A 25,874-nucleotide genomic window follows, 5' to 3' on the forward strand; every position below is an offset into this window, starting at 1 on the left:
TTGTTGTTTTGCTTGTTAGCTGATTAAAGCCAGAGGTGGCACCAGAAATGTTTTTGCGCCCCACTGTGTAAAATAATGGAACTGAACATTAACTTGTGAACTGAAAGTCCACTTTTTTTTTTTCAAGTTCTGAACTCCTCCCCCTTGCTCCCCCCCATAAAAATCCTAGTTACGGGCCTACACCCACATAAAGATCCAAACATAACCACGGGGGTGTTTCAAGGAGAATCGACATGCTAGCTGGTTTCTCTTTCCAGTTTGATCTGCTTTCAGAATCTACTTCAAATGATTGTTATCAAAATTTTCAGGAAAACCCCTTGTCCCTTACTTTATTATAGTCTCTTAATTAATGCCTGCATGAAACAGCCTCCAAATCGTCATTCCTACATGAAAGTTAGACTATTGAAGTAACACACAGCCTACCATAATTTTAAGTTGAACTTCAAATTAAGTATTCTTCGTGAAACACAGTGCGTCGGAATGTCATGAGGTCGAGTTGTCACCACCCTGCGTCGAAATGTCTTGAGGTCGAAAACTACTAGCCTTGCGCCGCGCGCGCCGACGACCCGAGCTGATATACATTATGATGCATGCTTGATGCACGCCGCAGGTACGCACTAGGCGCTGGCGGCATATGCATGCGGTGATGCGAAAAAAATCGCATGCATAATTATGCAGGACACAACAATAATTTCTCGTCGTCGCTCGCGCGCTGAATGGAGGGAAATGAAGAACACGGGCGGCAAATTTCGAATCAGGGTAACTGATGACCAAAGAGCTGTATACTTGGGTGACCCGCACCTCGTCATAGTTAATGTTTGCGCATATTTGAATCACATTTTGCCACTGAAATTCTTTGAAACCCAACTCACATACAGGAAAAATACTGAAAATTCCAATGGAATCACAAGTTCACTGATCGATATCGAAAATTTGCTGCTATCGTCGCCAAACGCGAACGATGCGAAAAAGTTGCGCGCTAAGGAAGGGGCCCGCAACTCGTCACCCGCGCTCCCATAGACAAAGCACGTAAAAGACGTGTGCGATTGACCGTGATGCTCCCATAGACATGCACGTAAAAGATGCGTGCGGGGACAGTGGTGATACTTATAACACGTATTCCGATTAAATTTCAGCTTTTCGCGAAAAACTGTTCGGTTTTCACCACAGTTTGCTTGGTTTTGGTAGCCCTGCCAAGTTTCAAGCGTACTGAACACAGTCCCGAGCATAAATTTTTGTTTAGTGCGCTTAAAACAATTTTAAGCGGGGTGACGGTATTCGGGCCCCTGACGAGGTGCGGGCACCTCGCTATACGCTCTTTGCTGATGTCCAGTGATGACCGATGACTAACGTTACTTTCGTTAGACTTGTTAAAGCTAGCTCTGTTGTGTACACTATGAATGATTTACCATCAGGCAAAGAAACTTGTTGCTGATGAAAATGCCATGAGTGACACCCAGGGATCCGTGCAGAGCTGGAGAGGGGGAGCGGGAGGCAGCGGTTCGAGCTGGAGGGGACAGGGCAGTGGCGGAGGAGGCTCTAGCTGGCGAGGTGGAGGCTCTAGCTGGCGAGGTGGAAGAGAAGGAGGAGGAGGAGGTGCTGGTGGCCCAGGATGGAGGGGACGAAACCATACTAACGTTAGAGGGAACTACTTCACAACTTATCAGAGCAGGGGAGGAGGAGGAGGAGGATATGGGGGTGGTGGTGGAAGAGGAGGCTGGAGAGGAGGAGGAGGAGGAGGCAATCAAGGCCGAGGCGGTGGAGGCTGGAGGGGTGGTAGAGGAGGAGGCGGAGGATGGAACTCTTGGAACAGGAGGGGCAGAGGTATAGGCCTACTGGTGTGGCTGTGACCGTGACTTGTCCTGACTGATTTTGTTCCATGCGTAATACAGTATTCTGTTTGTTTGTTTGTTGTTGTTTCTCGTGTGGCTATTAAAAGTGTCAATGTTGGGATTAGAAAATAAATAAATCTCAAAACAATTTATATTTTGTATACTTTGTGGCATCCCAAAATTACATTTTGTGACAATGATTGATAGAACCTGAGCTTATTAGTCTCTTTAACCTTTTTTTTTTTTTTTTTTCATTGATGAAATGACTTAGGCGGCATGGAGGGCAATGACATTTTCATTGATATGTCCGTAATGACCTTTTCATTTATGATGACTTGGGCCCTGGGACCTGGAACCTGGGACAACTGCAGCTACAAAGCAGTGTTGAAGTGTATCAGATGATGAGAACAGTTTGAAAAGTTTGAATCTGCATCATATTTATCATAAATGATGCTGTACTTGAAATGGATGAATATTTACCACAAAATGAAAACTTTATAAGGTAAACTTTTTTGACAATATCAGAAAGAATGAGACTGCAAGCAATTGCAAAAATGTGGAGATAATGTAGGGTAAGGGCACCAGTATTCGGTCATCAGGTACCGGTATTCGGTCACTTATCACTTGTCCCAACTGTCACAACACACGCAAATCACATCAATTCACATACTTGCACACTCATTCACAACAGGAAACTCCCTTAGCCCCCTCCAAAAATCCATCCAAAATCCCAAATTTTACCATCCAAAGTGCAGAATTGGCACTACTTTCCAAAAGCGCGTGGCTACCTGGATTGAGCCCAGTATTAAGAGTACGAGTCGCCGAAAAAGCGTTGAAAATTGAAAAATACGCCGTTCTCTCGCGGGATTTTTTGCTTATCGCAAGCTTGGAGTGTGATGGTATCCTCAAAAACTCAAAAGAAAAACAAAATTTCTGTACGTGCCGATACAGTGTCTCAATTAATGTACAAGGGTTGAATGCAAGTGCCGATTCCCCAGTATTCGGTCACCAACAGGTGCCGCAACATCGCCAATGCAATTTTGCGGCAACAAGGTAGCGCGCGGCGCATTTTTTAGCTGCCTTGAACACGCATTAACTTTGAATGCGCATATCGCGTGACCGAATACTGGTTGCGGTGACCGTATTCTGGGGTATTTTCAAGGTGATATATTTTGGGATTTTGTGACATTCTGTGTGATATTCAACAAAATGAAAATTGAGATTAAAGAAATTTGATATATTTCGCATACATTGCTGTAGATATGATGTATGTATATATTATTTTAGTTTGAAAAATGTTAAAAAGGCTTAAGTGACCGAATACTGGGGGTGTTACCCTACCTGATAGTGCCATATCATAATGACAAAATCGGGTTTGTACATACCCACAAATACCCTTTCCCAGTAAATATGCAACCTTTCAACATTTCACTCTGACTTTGTGTTCAATGTTCGTAACCATGTAACAATGTCAAATATTTAAAGTGTTCATTGTGAAAAATATATTTTCCCTTGACATTAATATTTTGTATGCTGATAGCATAAAGATTCTTTTTTCTTTCTGTAATTGCAGAGCATGTACCATTACCACTGACGAATTCACTGTCAATCTATTGATAGATGAAGGAATTAGGAATTACTGATTTCCAATTCCACATCACATTTCCATGTGTCTGTCTTTTATAGGAGGCGGTTATGGAAGCAGTAACTCCAACAGTTCTGTACCAGTCTCCAGTACACGCCATGCTGAAATGGAGGCGCTCGCCAGCAGTCTTGTCCCCTACAAAGGCTGGAGATTCTACTTTACAGACGAAGGTATAGTATGCAGATGAAGACTCAATACACAGGCAATGCATTACTCCTAGCATTACAAAGATAAAGGGACCGTACACCAAGGTGAAAGCCTTAGATCAAGGTATAGCACATATGTAGATGAAGGCATTTTATATAGATGAAGACCTGGGCCCAATTTCATAAGTTGATATATGATCCAATAGCAACCTTGCTTGCATGGCAATTGTCATGGTAATGACTAGCCCGACCAGACGCTGTGCAAAGCAACAGCGTCTGACAGTCAAGGCATGCACCTTCAAAGTGGGGAACCACAACACAACTACAAAACTTATGAAAATTTATACGTTTCTTGTAAAAAATGTATGCGTTACTCACATTAAGTGCATGCTTGTATTACAGAAGGTTCGTAAGTCCATAGAGAGCCCTCGCGATAAATCCATGGAACAAAAAAAAAGACACTTTCTGGAGCAATCCCTGACCATCGGGGGCGTTGCAGAATTCAAAATGGCGCATTGACCACTCAGCAAATTATGCGTACGCGTGCGTGGCTAGAAGTGCAGCAATCTATTGCGTGCGTGCGCTCTTTGATAGCAGCATGCACGGTCGACAGCATGACCTTTAAAAGTGCATTCAGATCGCGTGAACTGCCGATTGTCAGATGTACTGTTCGCACATGCTGCATAAATCTTCATTTTCGGTAAGTTGTGAAATGTGTATGTCAATATCGATAACATGTAGTGTCATTAATGAAAATTACATTTAATGAGTTTGAGGTGACAAAAAATAATGTTAAGTATCAAAACTCAAAAATTGCGAGCGCTGAGTTCTCTTTGTGTTGTGGGTCATGACGGTACAGCCCTGTCGCTATTTATACAGCGACTGGGCTGTGTATAGTTGGGTAATGAGAAGATTCCAGCTTCCTAATAGATGGAGAAATAGTACTCAAATGACAGAATAGCATGCAAATAAATGTATGGACAATCTGGGTACTACACAGTATGAATTGCAGCATACAGATGGGAGGTATGATGAATAGATGCAGTAGACAAATGAAGGTGTTAATTGTAGCTATGATGCTGTTTCACAATGATACTATAGATTGTGTTGGCTAAAACAGCTAAAACATCTGACAATCTGTTCTACATCTGCACAAATTGTAATGTCTAACTCACATAATAAGTGTTAATTTGCATAGGGGGCCTTTTCAGTGATGTTAAAACCTGTCTCATACCAACAAATCCCTGCACAATGTGCTTGTTTCACCTATTCCCCTATCTCAGGTCGACTGGATCACTGCCATAAGTTCAAAATATTACCAATTTTCTCTCATTTCTTTTCATAGCTTACAGCTCAGAATCCTCAACAGTGACTAAGATTGAGACTTTTGAGATGTTCTTCAGACCAAAACTTGCCAAGTATGACAAGGTACAGTCCCATATGTCCCGCGATGCCTGACATAACTGCACACTGGTACTGGTACAGCGAAGTGGGTCCTCCTTTTTGCGAATTGTGACTTACTGACATTTTTGCAAATGTTTAAATTAGTACAGTAATGGTTTAGAAATCTGCACATCACATTGACATTCATGTCGGGATCAGACTTCATACTTTCATGTGTATTGTAAAAATTCATGAATAGCACCTGACTTGCAACTTTAGTGAAAATAAACACTCTGTGAAATGTATGGCGTTTACAGTATCTTGTAGATAAAGCATAAAGTTTCTATTTAGTCTCAACAAAAGGGAAAGGATCTTCATTCTTGTCATTTTGAGTACAGTTGAACCTCTCATATCCGGACAAGTCGGGACCGGGGCTCATCCGGATAAGGGATTTGGCCGGATACGGGAGACTCAATGCTTAATTATGTACATATACATACACATGTACTGATGTAGCCCATTGTAGTACCACATGTAGTAATGTGTATACTGCAACCTTTTCATTGTTACATTTGGGGATGTTTCGGGATGTTGAAATGTCTGAAGGTAAGCAATTTGGAAGGAAATTTGATGCAATGTATGTTAATCATATTGGAAGTAATATGTAATTCATGTGTGTTTGGGTAGGAGTTCTCAAGGAGTTGGGAATCCCCCTTTCTTCCCATAATTATTGTAAAAAAAAATCACGGCGAGATTGCGTCCGGATAATAGAGAGATCCGGATAAAGGGAGGCCGGATAATAGAGGTTCAATTGTATTTGGTGTTCAGAACAAAGTACAGTATGTGATAAACAAACAGTAGTAATGGTTAACAGATGTTGCATGGCAGTATGATTGAGCAGGGTTCATGTTTTGTACTGGGATGGTCCTGTAAAAAGAGTGAGATATATACAGCATATGCAGCCATGTTTAGTTTAACTTGTCCGTATAAATACATGCATGTGTGTGTAGGTTTGTTTCTCAGCCTGTTGAGAGTGTGTAGATTTAAAAAGTTTTCTCTCTTAGTGTCTCGGCTAACTTCAATGAGTTTTGTTTTAGTGCAGAAAGAAAATAACCTTCCATTTAGCATTCAGATCCTGAGTTAACCAATTCCTTCAAACTAGTGAAAATGCTTCAAACCATTCTAGTCAATGTGTAATATTGGCCATCATGAGATTTTGTGTGTTTGTGTGTACAGTTGAACCTCTATTATCCGGTCTCCCTTTATCCGGATCTCTCTATTATCCGGACGCAATCTCGCCGTGATTTTTTTAATCTTTTTTTAATAATTACGGGAGGAAAGGGGGATTCCCAACGGATACATTTCTTAATAATTATTTAGGTAAATCATCCCAAGAATTTATAAAAGAAAATGATTTCATTCTTGCAAACACGAACCTCTATTTTGGGGTCTGTTACTGTGTGTAACAATGAAAAGGTTGCAATATACACATTACTACATGTGGTACTACAATGGGCTACATCAGTACATGTGTATGTATATGTAGACTCTACATGTATAAAGCATTGAGTCTCCCGTATCCGGCCAAATCCCTTATCCGGACGAGCCCCGGTCCCGACTTGTCCGGATACGAGAGGTTCAACTGTATGTGTGTGTGTGGGGGGGTGGGGGGATGGGGGAGGGGGCATTGGAAAATGCAGATTAGAAGGTCTTTACATATTCTCCTTCATGTGCTCATTCTCTCTGAACAGGCTGAAATTGACCAGCGGGGCAGCATCTTGGTGGATTTTAAGGAACTGCTTAGTGACCCCTCTGTGAGCAACACTCTGCCCTCCCTCAAGGCAGACCTCAAGGAAATGCCTCAACGCATCATAAACTGTCTTGGTGTGGCGTTTCATCAGGTATTTCCGAGTAAAGGAAATGAAAGAGAGAGAAAGTTAACATTGACATGTTTAAAAGTCTGAATTTCACAGTTGTTTACCACCCTGTCTTGCTTTGCTGCAGAAGGCTTCGCTTCAAGATCCTTGCAGATCACATGTTAATAGTAAGGAATATTTCAGATCAAAAGCATGGTGTATTATTTTTCTATGGTGCATGGAATAGAGTGTATTACCTACTAAGCAAGACCTGAAGCCAACTAGACACAGTGGGACAGGCTTGATACTGTTACATGCTGTTCAATGGTGAAGTCAGGTGACAGCTAGAGCCACCTGTACCAATTCTGCTCCAATCCCTAGGTCTGGACCAAGGACTTGGAACGGCAAGCAGCAGTCCTACAGAGGCAGGAGAACTCGGAAAGTCAGTCCCAGGACTCCGTTGACATACCCCCCATGCTGGTCCAGGTTCCACTCATCCACGCCAGGTCAGTATCAATACCTCATACAAGCGGGTCCACCGGTGAGGACTTACTAATGCTTAATGATGTGAGAGTTTAGCCAGTGCGTTGGTCCATTTCTGTTCCCCACCAGAGCAGGGGAGGAATTGGCAAAGTTTGTGCAGTTTAACAAATCATTTGTAGTTGAATGATGGATGCCTATAAAACAGCAGCAAAAGACATCTTTACACAAGTATTATTGAATGTATGGGGATGTTGGGTGTTTGGAAAAGAGATTGGATCTATGGGATTTATCAGGGAATCCAGGATAGGGTATTTATTATGCAAATGAGTGATAGTGCTTGCAAGTGGGTGGGTAGTGCAGTTCAGTGCCCTGAGAGTATTGACTTAAGGATACACCAATTAAAAAGCATTAAGATGATAGGACTGGTTTCAATGTCAATATTTGTCCACATAATCCTACCAGTGTACGACCATCACGTGGGACATTTTACATACATCTGTGTATAGTCATGAATATTTTTGATGTCACAAAAGAAGAATTATATTTGAGTAGAATTCGGATTCAGAGCTGAATTATTAAGTTTGAGGTCTACTGGTATGTCAAAAATGCTCTATTCAAATTCACGTGTAAATCGTTTGCTTTGACATTTTCTCTCCACGCCCGCCACATTTTAGTCATTTTGTATGTTATTGAAAGTAATGATCATAATTGTTTCAATTGTGTAAATGCTTGCAATTTTTTCAGAATTTTGAACTACGAACCCATCACAGCATTCAAGAACCTGAAAGCCAATTGCTATGGTGAGTACAAACGATGACTTGCTCTTGCATAGTTACATGTCATGATTTGTACATTCTTGCATTTTCTGTGCATTGTAATTCTTACCTTTTCATAATCGTGTGTAATCTTTTCATGAAAATGTCAGTGATGGGGGATATCTATGAAGAGGAAGAATAGTATGATATCTATGTAGCAAAGATGTTTATCTCACAGTTTTATAATGAACAACTTCTGTGTGATTTATACACTGTATGCATCATTCATGTGCATGCATTAGTCATGAACAAAATCTCTGAATGAAACTGTTTCAGTGTGGGGTCTACCAATTACCTAAATGTATGTTTCCCCCACCATTTTTTTTTTGGTATTTTGACCCAGTGCTGTTTGAAAAGGGAAGGACGATTTGATGCTCGTCTGTCCATAAGATTTTGACCGTTTGATGTCATATTTGGGAGATACATCTTTTAATGCTTAGTCTTTACAGTTACAGGGACACTTTGCTTACATTTTATATGTACCCTGCTAGGATTTTAGACAAATACCAAAAGGAACCTGGTGAAAAGTCTTTAAAGATTAAGACTTTTGTAGGGAATGGGGTTATAGAGTATTTTACATAACAACAACAGTAGTGTAATCCATTTAGCCCCCATTCCCATACACATATTTGTTTCTTTTGACTCTTTGCAACAGGAAAGTTTGTGTCGGTGAAGGGGACAGTCGTTAGAGTGAGCAACATCAAACCCCTCTGCACAAAGATGGCATTCCTGTGTAATACATGTGGGGACATTCAGGTGATGCTCATTTACACTTTGTAAATACAATTATATTGTCTGTTCTTTCTCCAGACCTCAAGTCCTCTTTCTCAGCAATAATCATTCTATCCATTCTTGTGGTATTACATTATTTGACATTCTATCTCATACATGCATTGTGGCTGTGCTGCAATCTATACATGTTTTTTGATAGTCATTTCTGGGGTTTTTTTTATGATCTTTATAAAAGCAAAAACTTTAAATAATAGATTTATATATAATATATATATATTTTTTTTCTTTTCTTTTCTTTATGGGGGGATTCCTTGAATCATGTTTTGCTAATTGCATTTTAGTTGTAGTATAACAACCTGCTACTCTCCTAAATCTATCAAAACACTGATGATAAAAAGAGAACTGAGATTATCAGTCAGTTTAATCTTGTTCTAAAATTTGCAGCTCCTGAGGTTCACCCCATGAGGAGCAGCACATAAAGAAGTTTTGCTTTTTTTTTTTTATTCTTTCTTCAGATTGTCAATTTGCCTGAGGGGAAGTATGTCTTGCCAACAAAGGTTTGTCAAAGTCTACCGATATCTTGTTTCACATCTGTATCAAGTGTGTTTCTAACAATTATCCTCCAGTTAATGAAAGGAAAGAAACATATTTTAAATGAAAGCAAGAGATTATTAAGCAGAAGGATGAAGATATGGGGTATGGGTTTTCTTCATTTTGTCTCCCTTGAAATTTGTAAGATTGCCATTGCTGATCAACATTTTTAACAAGCATGTCGGAAAAAAAGGAACCAGCAGGAATCAAACCTGTCATCTACTGCTTTCCAGGCAGCAACACTACCACGAGGCTTTCCCTGGTTGCTGGTAATGACATGATGAACTTGGAACAAATACTCAAGCTCCAATATTCTGACATTGTTCTATGATCTATAAATAGGCAAGCATTTTTTCAAAATTATTGTTCATCTGACATCCAGTAAGTCAGACAGTGGCCATGTTGGAGCTCATTTTCCATTAGCAGTGCGATCTTTCAACGTTCATTTGTACAGAGGGAGACAAGTTTGAAGAAAACTCATACCCCAGAAACATATCTATTTATTTCTATTTTTAGCTCACCTGAGCCAAAGGCTCAAGTGAGCTATTGCGATCGCCCTTCGTCCGGCGTCCGTCGTCCGTCGTGCATAAACTTTTTACATTTTCATCTTCTTCTTGAAAACCCCAAGACCGATTTTCATCAAACTTGGCAGGTAGCATCCCTAGGGGATTAGGAACTCAATTTGTTAAAATGGGCACCATGCCCCACCCAGGGGGCCCCCAAGGGGGCCCAAACCCCCCAAAATTAAGGAATCTGTAAAAATCTTCTTCTCTAGAACCAGAAGTGATAGAGCTAAGTTAATACTATGAGTTAGTACATTGATGACTATAGTTTCAAGTTTGTTCATGGCAGAATCAGGAGTGCCCCCCTTGGGACCCAGGGGAGGGGGGTGGGGAGGGGTCCTAATATGGCCTAAATTGTACATTTTCATCTTCTTCTTGAGAACCCCATGACCCATTTTCACCAAACTTGGCAGGTAGCATCCCTAGGGGGTTAGGATCTCATTTTGTTAAAATGGGCACCATGCCCCACCCAGTCAAACTTGGCAGGTAGCATCCCTAGGGGGTGAGGATCTCAATTTATCAAAGTGGGCACCATGCCCCACCCAGTGGGTCCCAGGGGGCCCCAATGCCCCCAAATTAAGGAATCTTTAAAAATTTTGGCCCTTATTGTACATTTTCATGTTCTACTTGAGAATGCCTGGTCAAATTTTAGTAAAGCTGTGAATATTTAGATTAGTGACTGCGTGAAAGGTGAACTTGCGATACTCAGGTGAGCGCTAGACCCGCGGGTCTCTTGTTTTTTAAATTCTCTGCCATCAGTGTGGGGCTTACATAGACTGTAAGAGTAGACATTTTTGCAGTGTCAAAAATTTTCACACATTTTGTGCTACATGGAACTAATGTGTACCCCTACTCCAGTGTGTGTTGCCAAAGTCTTTAGCTGCTGTGGTTTTGATTAGCTGTTTGAAGTGCCCCTCTATTGTCATTACTATCTGTGAAATCAAAATCATGAAATTTGTCTTTCCTGGTTGAGTGTGAAATACTTACCTGCACAAAAATGTCCACTTTCACAGCGCTTGTTCTGTGTGGCATTAATTTTTCAAGATTGGTGGAAGAATGCTTCTATTGTATATTCATTGTATATACTACTTTAGCGCTGTCCTACAATACATGTGAAAATATACATTCACTTGGTAATTCAGGAAAATTGACAGCAAGCTTGATGATGTACAGCCCTGATACAGAGCTGTTTACTTGCTTAGATGTGCTCTTGGTAAAACATCACTTGCACACACAGCATGATTTATCTGTACCAACTTGAAAACATAAATTTTACCAGAGCAAACGGTACCATCTTGAAAGCATGTGTTACTGTAAAGATCTTCACGTAATTGATTCAAAGCTAAGATTCACTCTTTTCTTAGAATTAGTTTTCTAGAATGATTAATGTGTTGTACAAGCAGTTTGTTGTAACGGGAGCCCCCTGTATTTCAGAATGAATGTTCCTCTTTTGTGTGTGTGCCATAGTGTCTGGCTCCAGAGTGTAGGGGGCGGTCCTTCGTCCCTCAGCAGAGCTCTGCCCTGACAGAGACCGCTGACTGGCAGACCATTAAACTCCAGGAGATTGTTATGGATGAGCAACGGGAGGCCGGTCGGATCCCGCGAACTGTAGAGTGCGAACTCATGCACGACCTTGGTCAGTGAAACTGCCTTCTTTTTGCATTCCATTGCATTGCTCTCTATCTATAAATAGGCATTGAAGTTACTGTTCAGTTGCCATCTGGGAAGTCAGATAGTGGCCATGTTGGAATTAATTCTCCAGTAGAAGGAGATTGGACTTGAAATGCAGATTTGACTGTTTGATACTTGTAATACTTGTACAGGAAATTATGTGACAAATTTTTTTCATTAACTTGACATTCCATGGGTAGTATTCCCAAGATCCATGGATGATGTCCCTCCAGCGCCTCCTGTTCTCCATTTTCCAAGTCTTTCTCTAGATGACTATTTTGGGGATATCAAAAAGAAGCATATTTACAATAATTTTCAGAAGATGAAAGTCTTGCATGTCTTGTAACACAGGAAACCTCACACTTATTTGTCTTTTAGATCACAAATTTTTTGTGCAAGTCCCCGAGATTGACGTAGTTATCAGTTGTTCGTAACTTACATGTCCTATCAACATTTATTATCATGAAGACTTTATAAACATGTGTAATATCATGCACATTATTATTGAATTCCCGCAACATGCATTCCCTCTGAAGGACTATGGATTTTTATTTTTATTTTCAGTGGATACCTGTGTGCCAGGGGACACTGTCACAGTCAGTGGCATCGTCAAGGTGGCAAATGTGGATGAAGGTGACTTTATACAGAAAGTTGTCATTCGACGTGGTAACACATCGAAAGGGTCATGTCTGTGTTAGCTGATTCCAGATTTTTCCAAGTCCTTTTTATTTTTTGTGTTATCACAAATGGAGGAACAATCAAAACAAAGGCTTTCAGCACATTTATAGAGCACTGTCAGACCTGTAAAGACCCGGTAGGATGGGGATTCATGAATGGCCTGATTCAGTCGCTGCCCACCAGGATACATTTGAAAACCACAAGTAGCATTTGTCAGCGAATACCGGTATGTGCATCAAAGCATCCGCTGATCGGCAACAGCCAAGTCCAGTCAAGATGCTTCAGCTGTGTATGTACTTGCACAGAGATCACTGATAAAGCTACATTATACAATTCTTTATGGGGATTCTGGTATATATCCGAGGTGGGCCAGCCTTCCCACTTCATGGTCTCCCCACGCTACTGAGTCTGTAAACTCCTCGAGACTTAAATCTAGATGAGCATCAGGATATTTAGCCAATGGCCTTGAACTTTAGCTTGAGGTTACATGGCTGACATCAAGATATGTCTTTTCATTTGCTGACATATTTTTCCCTTTGCTTTAATGACCCAGTTTAACAATATTTGATCAGGAGATAATTATCATTCATTGAAATAAGAAAACATTACAAAGTATCGCCCAGAGTAGTAACATTGTTTTATATATATATATAATGCAATTCCTGAACTGTCAATCCCAATATCTTCAGGTAAAAGTCGTAACAAGGACAAGTGCATGTTCCTCCTGTACATCCGGGCCAACTCCGTGTCCAACCTGAAGCAGGGCAAGAAGACTAGTGAGGAGGGTGGCAGTGCTGGGACGTCAGGAGCAGCTGTTGACTTCACCATCAAGGAACTCTATGCCATACAGGAGATTCAGAGCCAGGAGAATCTTTTCAGGCTCATCGTTGGGTAAGTTCCTTCTTTCAAACTTTAATAAGACCATGCTACGGAAACAATAAATGTTGAAATACTAGCAGCAGTAGTAGTGGTGGTGGTGGTAGTAGCAGTAGTAGTAATACTACAGTCGTAGTAGTAGTAGTAGTAGTAGTAGTAGTAGTAGTAGTAGAAGCAGCAGCAGCAGTAGTAGTAGTAGTAGTAGTAGTAGTAGTAGCAGTAGTAGTAGCAGTAGCAGTAGTAGTAGTAGTAGCAGTAGTAGTAGCAGTAGTAGTAGTAGTAGCAGTAGTAGTAGCAGTAGTAGTAGCAGTAGTAGTAGTAGTAGTAGTAGTAGTAGCAGTAGTAGTAGCAGTAGCAGTAGCAGCAGCAGCAGCAGCAGCAGTAGAGACAAAGATTATGTATATGTTGACACACCAGCTGATTTTCTTGGTCATGAGATCAAATGGCTTTTCTAAAAAGTACTTTGAATGCTTGATTTTGTTTTTGCTTTTGTTTTTGTTTGTTTCTATCAACCTCACGCAGTGTGAGCAGCCTACAAGCCCACAACATAAAAATGCGTGTATGCAGTTGAAAGCTTTTTTACAGAGTGCTATTAGGATTGCTATCCTTTTGTTATTCTTATGTCATTTTACTATGTATACACAATTATCGCACTCCAGCTACTCAGCTGCGAAGATGAGTGAATAAACCATGAATTGAACTGAATTAAATTGAATTCTTGAAACCAGCTCTTCAATTCCTGTACATTTGTATCTTCTTTGTTTTCTCAGGTCTCTCTGTCCAACTATTTATGGACATGAGCTGGTCAAGGCAGGCCTCATTCTTGGACTCTTTGGTGGAACACACAAGTATACCAATGACAAGGTATATATGAGAATATTGTGGTGCCAATTCATGGTTTATTGTAAACATAACACATGTGTACATTCAAGAAAAAGTGAAGATATACATGTATATCCTATCACAATAAGCTTGTAATGTAAATGTTTGGTCATTAGTGTATATCAAAGACAAAAAGGGTACCATACAGAAGGGATGTACATTAAAAAAAAAAAATCTTGATAATGATCTTTGAGTGTAGATAATGCTTTCTAGATCCCTGCCAACCAATTCATGTAGTGCTGATGAGTTAAAGTTGCAGTACTACTGTTGCAATGACAAAAATCATTACAGGCTCAAAGATTGAAAGAAATTATTAGCTTTTGGATAAAATATCTTCAGAGCCAGTTAAATTTGATTTTGTGAAATAATTATTCATCTTAATCATCAGAATAATTGCTGATGTGTTTCTCATTGTGTAACAATTACTCAAATAATCAATATTGCAGAATCGTATTCCAGTGCGCGGAGATCCCCACATATTGGTCGTAGGTGATCCAGGACTGGGGAAGAGTCAGGTAATATCTTCCCTTTGCTTGTCCTTTTTCAATCAGTCACTCTTTATGTTTTCCTGTTGTGAATGCTAAGTACACTGTCCATGCCTTATGTTTTCACTGCGCATGTGTTGTGTGTGTGTGTGTGTGTGTGTGTGTGTGTGTGTGTGAATTTTGAAACTTGACTGATATCCTCAAACTCAACAAGCTAAAACATTGCCATGATACAAATTAAATACATTTCTACAATATGGGAAATTACTGAGTTATATCTTAATTTGTCCCTTTAAAAAAAAAAATCCAGAATGTAACTGCTTGTGAATTATTCCACCACTCTCATTTTGCAAATTATATGGTGTGCACATTTATTTATGATAGACATTGTTGTGTGGACTTTCAATTACCAAACAGTAATTACAGTAAAATTTCCACAACTTTTTATCAGGAATTCTTGCAAAGGTTAATGTAGATAATGAGGTGAGAATGATTACATTGACTGGATTCCCAAGTACAATAATAAAACCACTCTGTGGTAAAATTATCTCAAGAACAAGTGTTGATTTCATTTCTCTTTGGGTTGATGTGTGATTGCTTGATAAATTTGGTATTTGCTTCGTTGGTAGGAAACTACAAATTTAAAGGAGAGAAAATAGCTACTTACTGTGAGTGATTGCCCCCAGCCACTCATCATCAGCAATCAATCTGCATCTATGTGAGCACAGCATATGCTCATCATTTTTGAAATATCATCCCTGTAGATGCTGCAGGCAGCATCCAACGTTGCCCCCAGGGGTGTCTACGTCTGTGGCAACACGACCACGACGTCAGGCCTGACAGTGACCCTAACCAAGGACGGGTCTTCGGGTGACTACTCCCTGGAGGCGGGAGCCTTAGTCTTGGGGGATCAGGGTGAGTGACCTACATGTGATGAAGTGGTTAGGGCTCTGGACTCTGGACCAGAGGTCCTCAGTTCAAATCCCACATGATGCCAATCCTTTGTGAAAAGACATTTTATCCATCATTTATGTTCCTTGACCTGTAAAATGGGTACCTGGCAATGCTAAGCAAATTAAAATGGCAGGGCCCTCTAGAAAAGCAGTGTTGACACTGATCAGAGGCTACCATTAGTGAATGTGACATTGTCATTCCACATTTACATCTTTTCCTGTTGTAACATGAATGTATTAGTTCAGGTTTGTGAGAAAAAAGTTTGTGCAGTATCACTTGTTCTGAATATTATAGCTTTAAGCTACGGAACTGTAAGCATTATAAAATATTCCTGGCTGATCTGTTCTGATACACAAAATAAAACACAAAGCTGGATTTCATGTCTTGGGTAAGGCAGAGCTGCCAAGTCACCTTGATTCTGCAAGAGGCTTCCTCAATCTCTTTGTGTCCTGGCCGAGGAATATAAAATTCTCCTTGATTTAGGAATTACTGTTGCCTATTAAGGTGGGTATAACAGGCAGGTATCACCCTGATTGCTCTTTAGAACCTGAGCCATGATTTTGGTGGGTGAATGTTGGCAGCCCTGGTATGGAACAAGTGGTGTAAAATTATGTTTGTTGGTTTTGTAGTGGAAAAATGAGAATAGATCACAGAATGTTTTGCAGCATTTTAATGTATTTTTATCATTTTCTACTGACATAGATTCACTGGCAAAACAAACACAATATGAAACACTATCCATGCAACAAAATTTTGTGCATAATGTCATTCAATATCACTCTTCATGTGGTTGGACTAATCCTTCTGTTTTGAGGTGTGTGAAATACTGACCTTTTCAATCATTTGCTCTATTGAGACTGATCTGCCAGTCACTCTGTGGTAACTTATCCATGTATGGTACTTGCAGATTGATGCAAGATAGTTGAACATGGCAGTGTAAACTTGATGGTTCATGACTCCTGGCCCTAATAAACCAACTTCAACAAGCTTGTCAGAGTGAATCAGTATTATAACCATATATTCAAATCGAAGTATGGCATGAAAATACATATATAATTATTGGTATATAAATAACACTTGCAAGAGGTGATTCTGAAAGTCCTTTTACCATCTTTCCATATTCTCATAGGATGTTGCTGTATAGATGAGTTTGACAAGATGGGATCACAGCACCAAGCCCTGCTGGAAGCCATGGTGAGTTATTTTCACTGCAGTCAGAGGAAATAACTAAATTAGCAACAGCCACATGTATAAGAAGGTCTCCAGGTCTTACGTTAGCAGATATTACACTTGGTTCGTCATCACTTCTGTCATGGAATGTCAAGATCCTGACAGTGACCTATATGATTGATATTATCTTTAATGTCTCAATGTCAGAAAGCTATTGGACTCTATTAAATTTAAGGCACTATCTGCATCACAAAAACTATAATAAATATAGTGATATTAGCATGAAAAATCAGTTAAAATTGTTTAATATCTCTCAATTACTTAGGTCATCATTTAAACATGTACAACTCTTTAACTTTGACGCAAGCAAGAATTAAGCTGTAGTAATATATATATATATTTGTTATGGTAAGGTTGTTTTAATTTCTAAACATTCGACTGGGGATCAGTGTTGTGAAATATTTGATTTGGTGCATACTACAACACAGGAGCAGCAGAGTATCAGTATAGCCAAGGCTGGCGTGGTGTGTAGTCTTCCTGCCAGGACCTCAATCCTGGCCGCTGCCAACCCTGTGGGTGGCCACTACAATAAGGCCAAGACTGTCTCGGAAAACCTCAGGTACGTTCTGGAATGAGCATAGAAATTATTTAACAGGAAACAAAATGTCATTTGGGATGAAAAGAGACTATTATAAAGAGAAAAGTTCTTTATTCAACCTCTGATGCATTTACTGTATATGCCAAATATTTTGTGAGGTATTTATTTTCACGAATTTTGTGAGTCTGGTGCTATTCACAAATTGTAAAAACATATGAAAAAATTAACTCTGATCCAACATGAATGTGTGACACGCACGCGTACATTTCTCCTTTCAGTATTGTACTTCACAATCGCAAATTTACCCACTCGCATATTTGTCTGGAAGTCCCGATTCACAGAAAATTAGACTCGCTAAATGTATGGCGTATACAGTGTTTTTGCCTAAACTTTGGTAATTTCTGTATCTTCTCCCAAATCCCTCCCCTAAAAATCAAAGCAGGGGAAAAAGAATATGACATAAAGAGAAATGCCACTGTAAATCAAGTAAAAAGTCTCTTTTGGCAGGATGAGCGGTCCTCTCCTGTCCAGATTTGATTTGGTCTTCATCCTGCTTGACCAACCGGATGAAGAGATGGACTCAATGCTGTCTGAGCACGTGATGGCCCTTCATGCTGGGAAACACAGGTGACACATCTGTCTGGCATGCAGAGTCAGTGTGTCATTGCTCTCTCTGATCAAGTTTATTTTATGCCGTCAAGTCAAATGAACCGTATGATATCCGTAAGAGCAAAAGTAGATGTGAAATGAGTTTTCACAAAACAGTGACATCAGTGGCATCCACATATGCAAAGTAGGTAAGACAATGATGTCATGGTTTCACAATCTTCCATTTTGCTACGTACACTTTTTCACTAATTCTTATGTTTTTTACTTTAAGTGAGAAAGAGAAAATGGTACCACGATATCCTTGGCATTATCACATTTTTGTAGGGGTACAGTGTGCTGTAATTGCAATTTATAGACAAAAAAAAAAACGTCAATTTATTATACATTAGTGCAGGGAAACTTTCCATGTCCTCACCCCTGCCTTTGACAGAAGAAATATGTAGCTGCAGTATATATCTCTAATGTATTGAATGGTGTAAATATTTGCTACTTTCAATTTATTAATTGTTTGTGATATCTTCCTATGAAATTGTATAATTGTAATAGCCATTTTATTTATGAGGATGCACACAAAACTGTGTGAGTAATGTTAGGAGTTTTAGTCGATAGTTATTGTCAAAGTAACACTCCAAATTATATTTGATTTTCCTGTGTCATAATAGGGCCATGGGTGGGGTGCGTGTGACCAGATGTCCCTCAGGATCTGTCACTACAGCTGATGATGAGGAGGCCCATCGCCTCTGGCAGTCAGACAAACCCCTCTCCGAGAGACTCAAGGTTGGGCGGGGCGAGGATTTCGACCCCATCCCACCCCAGCTACTCAGGAAGTACATTGCCTATGCAAGGAAGTATGCGCACCCCAAGCTGATTCCAGAGGCTGCTAGTGTTCTTCAGGTAGGTGGGCTTGTCACAACAGCTGTATGGCATTTGTTTGAGTTGCTCTTATCTACAAACGTAGATAAATGACTTTCTTAGTTTTGTAATGTCTTTACCTTGACATTGGCTTGTATACCCAATACAATACAACTTGCCAGAAAGTGCTGTGCTGTACATCTTATCCTTCCATATTTCTTATCTGGATGGCAGCTGGTCCTTGCATAGCCTGATAACTGAGGTTGGATTGTTTATAACTCCTTGGCATAACATGATCTGTAATACGGTGTCAATGATGATGTGAGTTACAATATTTCACAGTCCAAGTTTTGATCCCCTCCTTTCTTTCTCCTTCCACTTCCCCTCCTCATCTCCCCCCCCCCCCCGACCACGCCTTCGTAGAATTTCTACCTGGAGCTGCGTCGCCAGCACCAAGGCATGGACAGCACACCTATCACCACCAGGCAGCTGGAGTCCATGATCCGGCTGACGGAGGCCAGGGCCAGACTGGAACTCAGGGAGCAGGCCTCCCAGGCTGATGCAGAGGATGTGGTGGAACTCATGAAGTACAGGTGAGGATGTGCTGCAGTTCATTGATTTCATGATCCTTGTATCAAAGTAAAGGGCCAAACATGCATAATCATGTCCATCATCCATTTCAATATAGGCAGACATACATTAGGATTTTATGCCAAGTTACATTTGCATTCAAAATACCTTGAATTGACATGCAGATGTACGTGTGACAATCAAAGATATAAGTTGTAGGAAGTCAGTTACTGGTTAAGTGAGTATCGTGCATTGATAGCCAGAAAAAAATAAAGAATAAAGAGAGATGAACCAAAATATTTCCTTTATTACCATTAGACTGCCCCTTTCACGAGAAGAACATAATGGCAGAAATGACTACAAGGTCCATTTGGCAGTGATAATGTAGGAGACAGGCATAAACTCCTTTGAATTCATACATTTGTTTGAACATCCTACTACCACTTGCCTGACTTCATGGTAGCAGAGCGAAGAAATACAGTTTACTCTAGTCTTACCCCAGCACTGAGCAGGCATTTTTCTGATCATCCATCAGTGAAAGGAAAGACGACTTGTTCTACAAAGTTTTTGACATTTCCACTATGATGTGAACAGTTGGATTTTTTGTTGTTGATACAAATGAAAGGCACAGAGCTTCACTTGCTATTGCACAATTTGCCCCTTGCAGTATGATTGACACCTACTCAGACCAGTTTGGTTTTCTGGACTTTCAGCGGTCGCAGCATGGCTCAGGAATGAGCAGCAAGTCTCAGGTATGAATAAATGTTTTGTAAAATGCTTCTTTTATTTTCATTTATTCTTCATATAGTGGTAATTGACAATGGCATGAAACCTCCTTCATTGCTTTGCTATATGAAGGAAATGAAAGTTGCAATTAAAGTCGGATATGATCAATAGCGTAGCCAGGATTTAATCTTAGGGGGGCGGTAATATGTGAAAGGGTGAAGCAACAGAGCCCGAGCAAGCTGAGTGAGGGCAGGGGTGGGGGTTGTTGTCCCTCCCACAGTGAGAACTTTCTGCATTTTGATGTTGTTAATGGTCCAATTTTGGTTTATGTTTTGTTCTGGTTTGAATATGGTAGCAGTAGTTTGATGTAGATATTTTTAACAAACAAGGATATCATTTAAATAGATTTCTAGTATTGATTCGTATAATACCATGAATACCATAATGTTAAGCAACCCAGCAGAAATGGCATGAAGATGACTGTTTTAACAGTCAAAAGAGTGAAACACTCGCTATTCTCACTAAGAATAATCAATTGTGTGTTGATTGCCAGTTGTGTCAATGCCTGGTCGCGTGTTCATTCAAACACATTGCATAGGGTGCAAGGTACCGAATACCCCAAACCACACATGCAATACTTTCATCCAGAATTGAATTGATTATTAACTATATATACATCTGTGAAAAACTTTCTTTATTTTAACACCTTATTTAAATAAGGGAGACAAGCCGAACTGAACTGAATCACAGTAGTACAATTTAGTTTGTCTTGATTTCATTGAGGCATTTTTTTTTGGTAACATCTGAAGAAGGTAGCTCTGTCCTGTGCATCTGAAGGAGGATCAGTGCTTCAAGCCATTCCATGCCCATGGAGGCTCACGTGGCAGATGCAGTTCTTTCAACTTTAGAGAAACTTTATTCTGCTTGTGCTGTGAATACCAAGAGTGTTTCCAAAATTCACAGCGCTAGATTGATGTTTGGAAGAGTTGTTTGTGGGCAATACTCCAGTGCTTTCAGTGCAGTGTTAACTTGCTTCGTCTGGGTGATGCATACATCACTTTGTTTCCAACGTTGATGCCAAATGTCCATCTCAGAATGGAATTCGTTATTAATTATATACATCTAAGAATACTTTCTCTATTCGAAAACCTCACTTATGTAAGGGAGACCAGCCAAACTCAGCTGATTTGCAGTAGTACAATTCAGTTTGTGTTGATTTTAGTTGGGCAAATTTTTTTATAATATCATCTAGAGAAGGTAGCTCCACCCTGTGTGTCTGAAGGAGGACCAAGGCTTCAAGCCGTTCCTCACTCATTGAGGCTCTTGCAGCAGATGCAGTTCTTTCAACTTGAGAGAAAGTATATTCTGCTTGTGCTGTGGTTACGAGGAGTGTTGCTGAAATTCGCAGCAGTAAATTCATATTTGGGAGAGTTGTTTGTGGGCAATACTCAGTACTTTGAGTGCGGTGAATACTTTGCTTTCTCTGGATGACGCTCTGTATACATCACTTTGTTTCCAACGTTGACACCAAATGTCCATCTCACCTTCAAGCAGGCTTGTGTTGACAAGGTCTTGATACACTTCTGCCACGGAGAAGACCTCCTCATTGTTGTCTAAGTAAGCTGGTACAATTCGGATTAGATGCATTATTCTCCTCTGTGTTACATTGAATCTGTCTCTCAAGTGAGTTGATATGCTGTCTATGAGAGGCAGAAACACATGCATATACGTAACTTTATTTTCCCTCATGTTTGCCTTCTAAATCTTAGGGGGTTGACCACCCCCATCACCCCTCCCTGGCTACGCCATTGAATATGATGCCACTATTCAAAATGTTAATAATATTATACACATTAGTGTAAAGTCATCTCTATTTAACAGTGTACCTTATAATTATTTCAATGCACAATGATCCTCTATATTTACTCAGTTCTGTTCATTGGCATTAAAAAAAAAATAAGCAGTTTATTTAATAAAGACACACATGAAAAGGCAGCCTTTAATACTATATTTAATGATATCATATTAAATGTAACATCGAATATCTTAACTATTATCTCAATAAACTGTGCTGTTATGAATGATACACTCCTGTAGTATATTGTTTTCACATTTTTGTGTTGGTGTCTGCTGCAACTGTTTATCATGAAATTTCTCAAATGTTGTTGTATATCTGTTTTTCTTTAGGATGGAATGTTTTAAAATGAGTATCAAAAATGGAATAAAATTCAATTCCTTAATCAAATTGTTAACAAGACTGTTTGTGTAACTTTCATTTTAGGCAAAGAAATTTGTGGCGATATTGAATCGAGTGGCAGAAAGAACTTACAACAATATCTTCACTGTCCAACAGATGAGAGAATTAGCCAAGGTAATGCTCAGTAATATGATGGAAGGATTGTTCTCTTCCTTTCCTTGATTTGATTATGACACTGTGAGTTGATGATACAGATAACATAATAAACACTCCAAAATTCTCTTCCGGAGGTAGAAATTTAAGCAATTTTTTCTTTAATGTTTCATATCATAAATATTTGAAGTACTTTCTTTTATGTCATAATGGCAAGGAACATTAGGTGCAGATTGCAGTGTTACCATGATTCCCTGGCTTAATTAATATGGCTTTAGATTTGATGAGCCTTCCAAAACTTAATCACAGTATGCAATAGCCACAGGTTTAAGGAAACAATGAGTTATATAGATGAGTAAGTGATTATGATATGATATCAATCATAAGTCAATGCCTAAATAATCTCATTCTAAACAACTTCTTATCAAACTGATTGATCATGTTTAGCTCTATTGTGTTCCTGTAGAATGGTGAATTACTTGGTAACCCAACTGCAGCGTAGGTTGACATAGTTCTAATTAGATTTTTGCTGTTGCATTGCATTTGCAGGAAGTTCACATACAGGTGTCAGACTTTGAGGGGTTTGTGTCATCCCTGAACAATCAGAACTACCTCCTCAAGAAGGGCCCCAGAGTCTACCAACTCCAGACAACATCATTCTGAAGATGCGAGGTGATGCAACACGTGTGCGATGCTTCTTACAGGACACCCTGAATCCACCTTGTTTATTTCATCACAAACAGTACTATGTCAATTGTTGGGTTCATTGCAGCAGGAAATTTATCCTGATGAAAAGTGCTGAAACTAAGGATAGCCAGAATCCCCCCCCCCCCCCCCCATATGCTTAGGCATGGGGGTCATCGAAAGAAGAAAAGAGGTGAAGAGCCCTTTTGTTCTTTTGGATATGAAATTTTCAGCCATATTTGGATACCCCTAGGTATACTTCCAAGTAGGTATATTCTATTTTTGTAACATGAACACATAAAGCAGGCAGATTTAAATGTGGTAAAAGATAGCCGCAGAGATCAAACTCTTTGGTTTAGAATTATTGAATTGTTTGCATAAAACATCACATATGCAAGTTGCAAATGGTTATATATACTGTATGATCTTATACCATGTATGTAAGCAATGAAGTTTTCTGTCAAACATTCCTTGTAATGTTCTTGATGACAGCAAGTGTGCGTCAAATCTTTTTCCATCTTCTTTACTCACAACTATGTCCCACACATTGTAAGTGTTGTTGGCCATGTTTACCACAGAGACTGTAAAGTTTCCTTAACTTGTGGCTGCAGGAGAAACAGCTCATGGTATGAAATACAGCGTAAATGATACATTTTGCTAGACAAACAATATTTGTGAAATTAACAACTCCCAAAAATATTGTCATCCATAAAACAAATGCACTGTATGTCATGTCCAAGGCGGGAAATCACTAAAATTTATGCTGAAAAGGGATAGGTCTCATTTTCATTTTATCACTTTAGTTCTCAATCATAATTCAACCACTTGCAAAATTGTCCATATTTGCAAAACATCAGACCGTTGATGTTTTTGATGATGTCCTTGAAGTTCCGTCTCCACATTTTTCCGTGTGTGGAAGGGTATTCTTCTGTGTTTCTGTTGTTTGACTTGCACAGATTCATCAATATACAGTTTGATCTTTCTTTGTTTCACCTTTTTGATACCCTCAAACTTGCCTGAGTATCGTGATTGAATGTCTTCAGTCATCATGTGGTGATCAGAAACTTTTGAATTTTGATCCTGTTTAGCTTGTTTGCCGTTGCATAGCTCAGAAGATTTCCCGTGGCTTGGACTACATGGAAATCTGCATAGCATACTGCATTTTCAGAGTGGAGTTGTACAGGAATCACACCTTTCACTGGCAGTGATGTATGTGAGCCGTATCGGTATGCATATACACGTACATGTAGCTGTGATTTAGGTCTGGACATAGGCAGGGACAGCTTTCCTCATGTTGACCGTCATGCCAGAATCTATTCCAGCCTTGATTTGATTGGACCGGTGAATACGTACCTCTGTCATGGGTGGGTGATTCAAGTGGTATTAAAGCTACCATCTGTTTGTCTTCTACCGTTGATGTGTACTGGTCTTCTGAAGAGTCTGTTTTGGCTATCTCATCTACCCTCTTGTGGTTGTTCAACTTCTTGTTTCCATATTTTCTCTTTGAGTTGTCCTATTTTTATTTGAGTTGCAGACTCGCTCCAAATGAACAACCTTGTGACATGATCCGCATTCTTGCCCTTTGGCCGGACAAGCGTCCTTGTGTAGGTATGGGTCTCCACAAAAAATAGCAGGTTGAATGTGAGTCATGACTTATGGATTGACTTAACCTCTCAAATGCAATCTCTGCCCCTTCTTGAGTCTGAAGTTTGAACAGACAGCATTCTTATCTTCTGCCTAGGCACCTGCTCTTTCCTGTTGGGGACTGGCACCTTGCCACAGGAACCTGTGTACCTGTTGGTCTCTCTCTGGGATGAGCACCCGATGATACATTTTGGAGATGTCTGCACAGACAGCAACCTCGTTTTCTCTGAACCTCAGTAGGACTCCAAACAAACTATTTAGGAGATCTGGGCCTTTCATCCAGTAGCTGTTCAAACAGTGGCCGTGGTATGAAGATGATGAGTTAAATACTATCCTGATAGGCATGCTCTTCTTTTCTGGTCTCACCACTCCATGGTGCGAGATGTAGTGAACCGGTCCTTCATACTCTTTCATTGTCTGAACAGAAAGTTTCTTACAAAATCCCATCTGCTCCATCTCTTTTATCTGCTTATCATAAACTTCTGCATGCTCTGGGTTTCTTTCAAGTCTTTTCTCAGTAGACTGGAGAACTTTCTCTGCTTGGATCTTGTTGTCTGGCAGTAGTTTGGGGTCCTTATTCCATGGGTACGTAATCTCCCACTGCTTCCTGACTTTGTGAGCAGACAATCTGATCAGCTGCTGCTGAAGTAAAGCACTAGTTGAGCTCACTGATGCTACTCCAACTCTGTTGTCATTGGTATTGCCTTGATTACCTGTAGCCTCATCTTCTGTGTGCAGGAGCGGATGATGGTAGAATTTGCATCTCTCCCCATTCTTGACTTCAGGACATTGTTTTCTGTGTTTACAAGTAGACACATTGTGGTCTTTACTTGCCCTTTTCAAACAGCTGAAGCAAGCATGGTTATCTTTCATGTACTTCCATCGTTCTCGTGGCGTCTTCTCCAACAATTTCCTGCATTGGTCAACCCAGTGAGTTGAAGTCTTGCAGATCCAACATCTGTGAGACTTCAACTCACAAGTGTACTGTTTTGCCCAAAATTGCATTGGGTTTTATGGAAAATACTTAAACCCCAATTTGTGTCACAATGCTACACATGTCTATTGCATGCATATGTAGT

The 25,874-nt window shown here is 39.9% G+C and overlaps 1 protein-coding gene across 1 annotated transcript; it reads left to right on the forward strand.

Annotated features, from left to right (window-relative positions):
• Window positions 1-1,360: 1,360 nt before the first annotated feature.
• Window positions 1,361-24,383, forward strand: LOC140226869 (DNA helicase MCM8-like). The gene is made up of 21 exons (XM_072307302.1): window positions 1,361-1,824; window positions 3,519-3,647; window positions 4,969-5,051; window positions 6,758-6,907; window positions 7,244-7,368; window positions 8,090-8,145; window positions 8,816-8,916; window positions 11,514-11,682; window positions 12,282-12,350; window positions 13,085-13,286; window positions 14,042-14,135; window positions 14,600-14,668; window positions 15,403-15,553; window positions 16,722-16,786; window positions 17,251-17,381; window positions 17,868-17,987; window positions 18,632-18,863; window positions 19,245-19,414; window positions 20,059-20,143; window positions 22,399-22,488; window positions 23,017-24,383. Exons 1-21 carry the CDS (start codon window positions 1,401-1,403, stop codon window positions 23,128-23,130), a joined length of 2,829 nt encoding a protein of 942 aa, XP_072163403.1. The 5' UTR covers window positions 1,361-1,400; the 3' UTR covers window positions 23,131-24,383.
• Window positions 24,384-25,874: the final 1,491 nt, after the last annotated feature.

Source organism: Diadema setosum, chromosome 1 (genome assembly GCF_964275005.1).
Source record: "Diadema setosum chromosome 1, eeDiaSeto1, whole genome shotgun sequence".
NCBI lineage: Eukaryota > Metazoa > Echinodermata > Echinoidea > Diadematoida > Diadematidae > Diadema > Diadema setosum.

Excerpts from the sequence above, each read along its gene's own strand:
- LOC140226869 (XM_072307302.1), top strand. The coding sequence starts at position 1,401 with ATGATTTACCATCAGGCAAAGAAACTTGTTGCTGATGAAAATGCCATG. Across the intron at positions 3,648-4,968 it reads ATTCTACTTTACAGACGAAG|CTTACAGCTCAGAATCCTCA; the intron begins GTATAGTATGCA and ends TTCTTTTCATAG. Across the intron at positions 22,489-23,016 it reads AGATGAGAGAATTAGCCAAG|GAAGTTCACATACAGGTGTC; the intron begins GTAATGCTCAGT and ends TTGCATTTGCAG.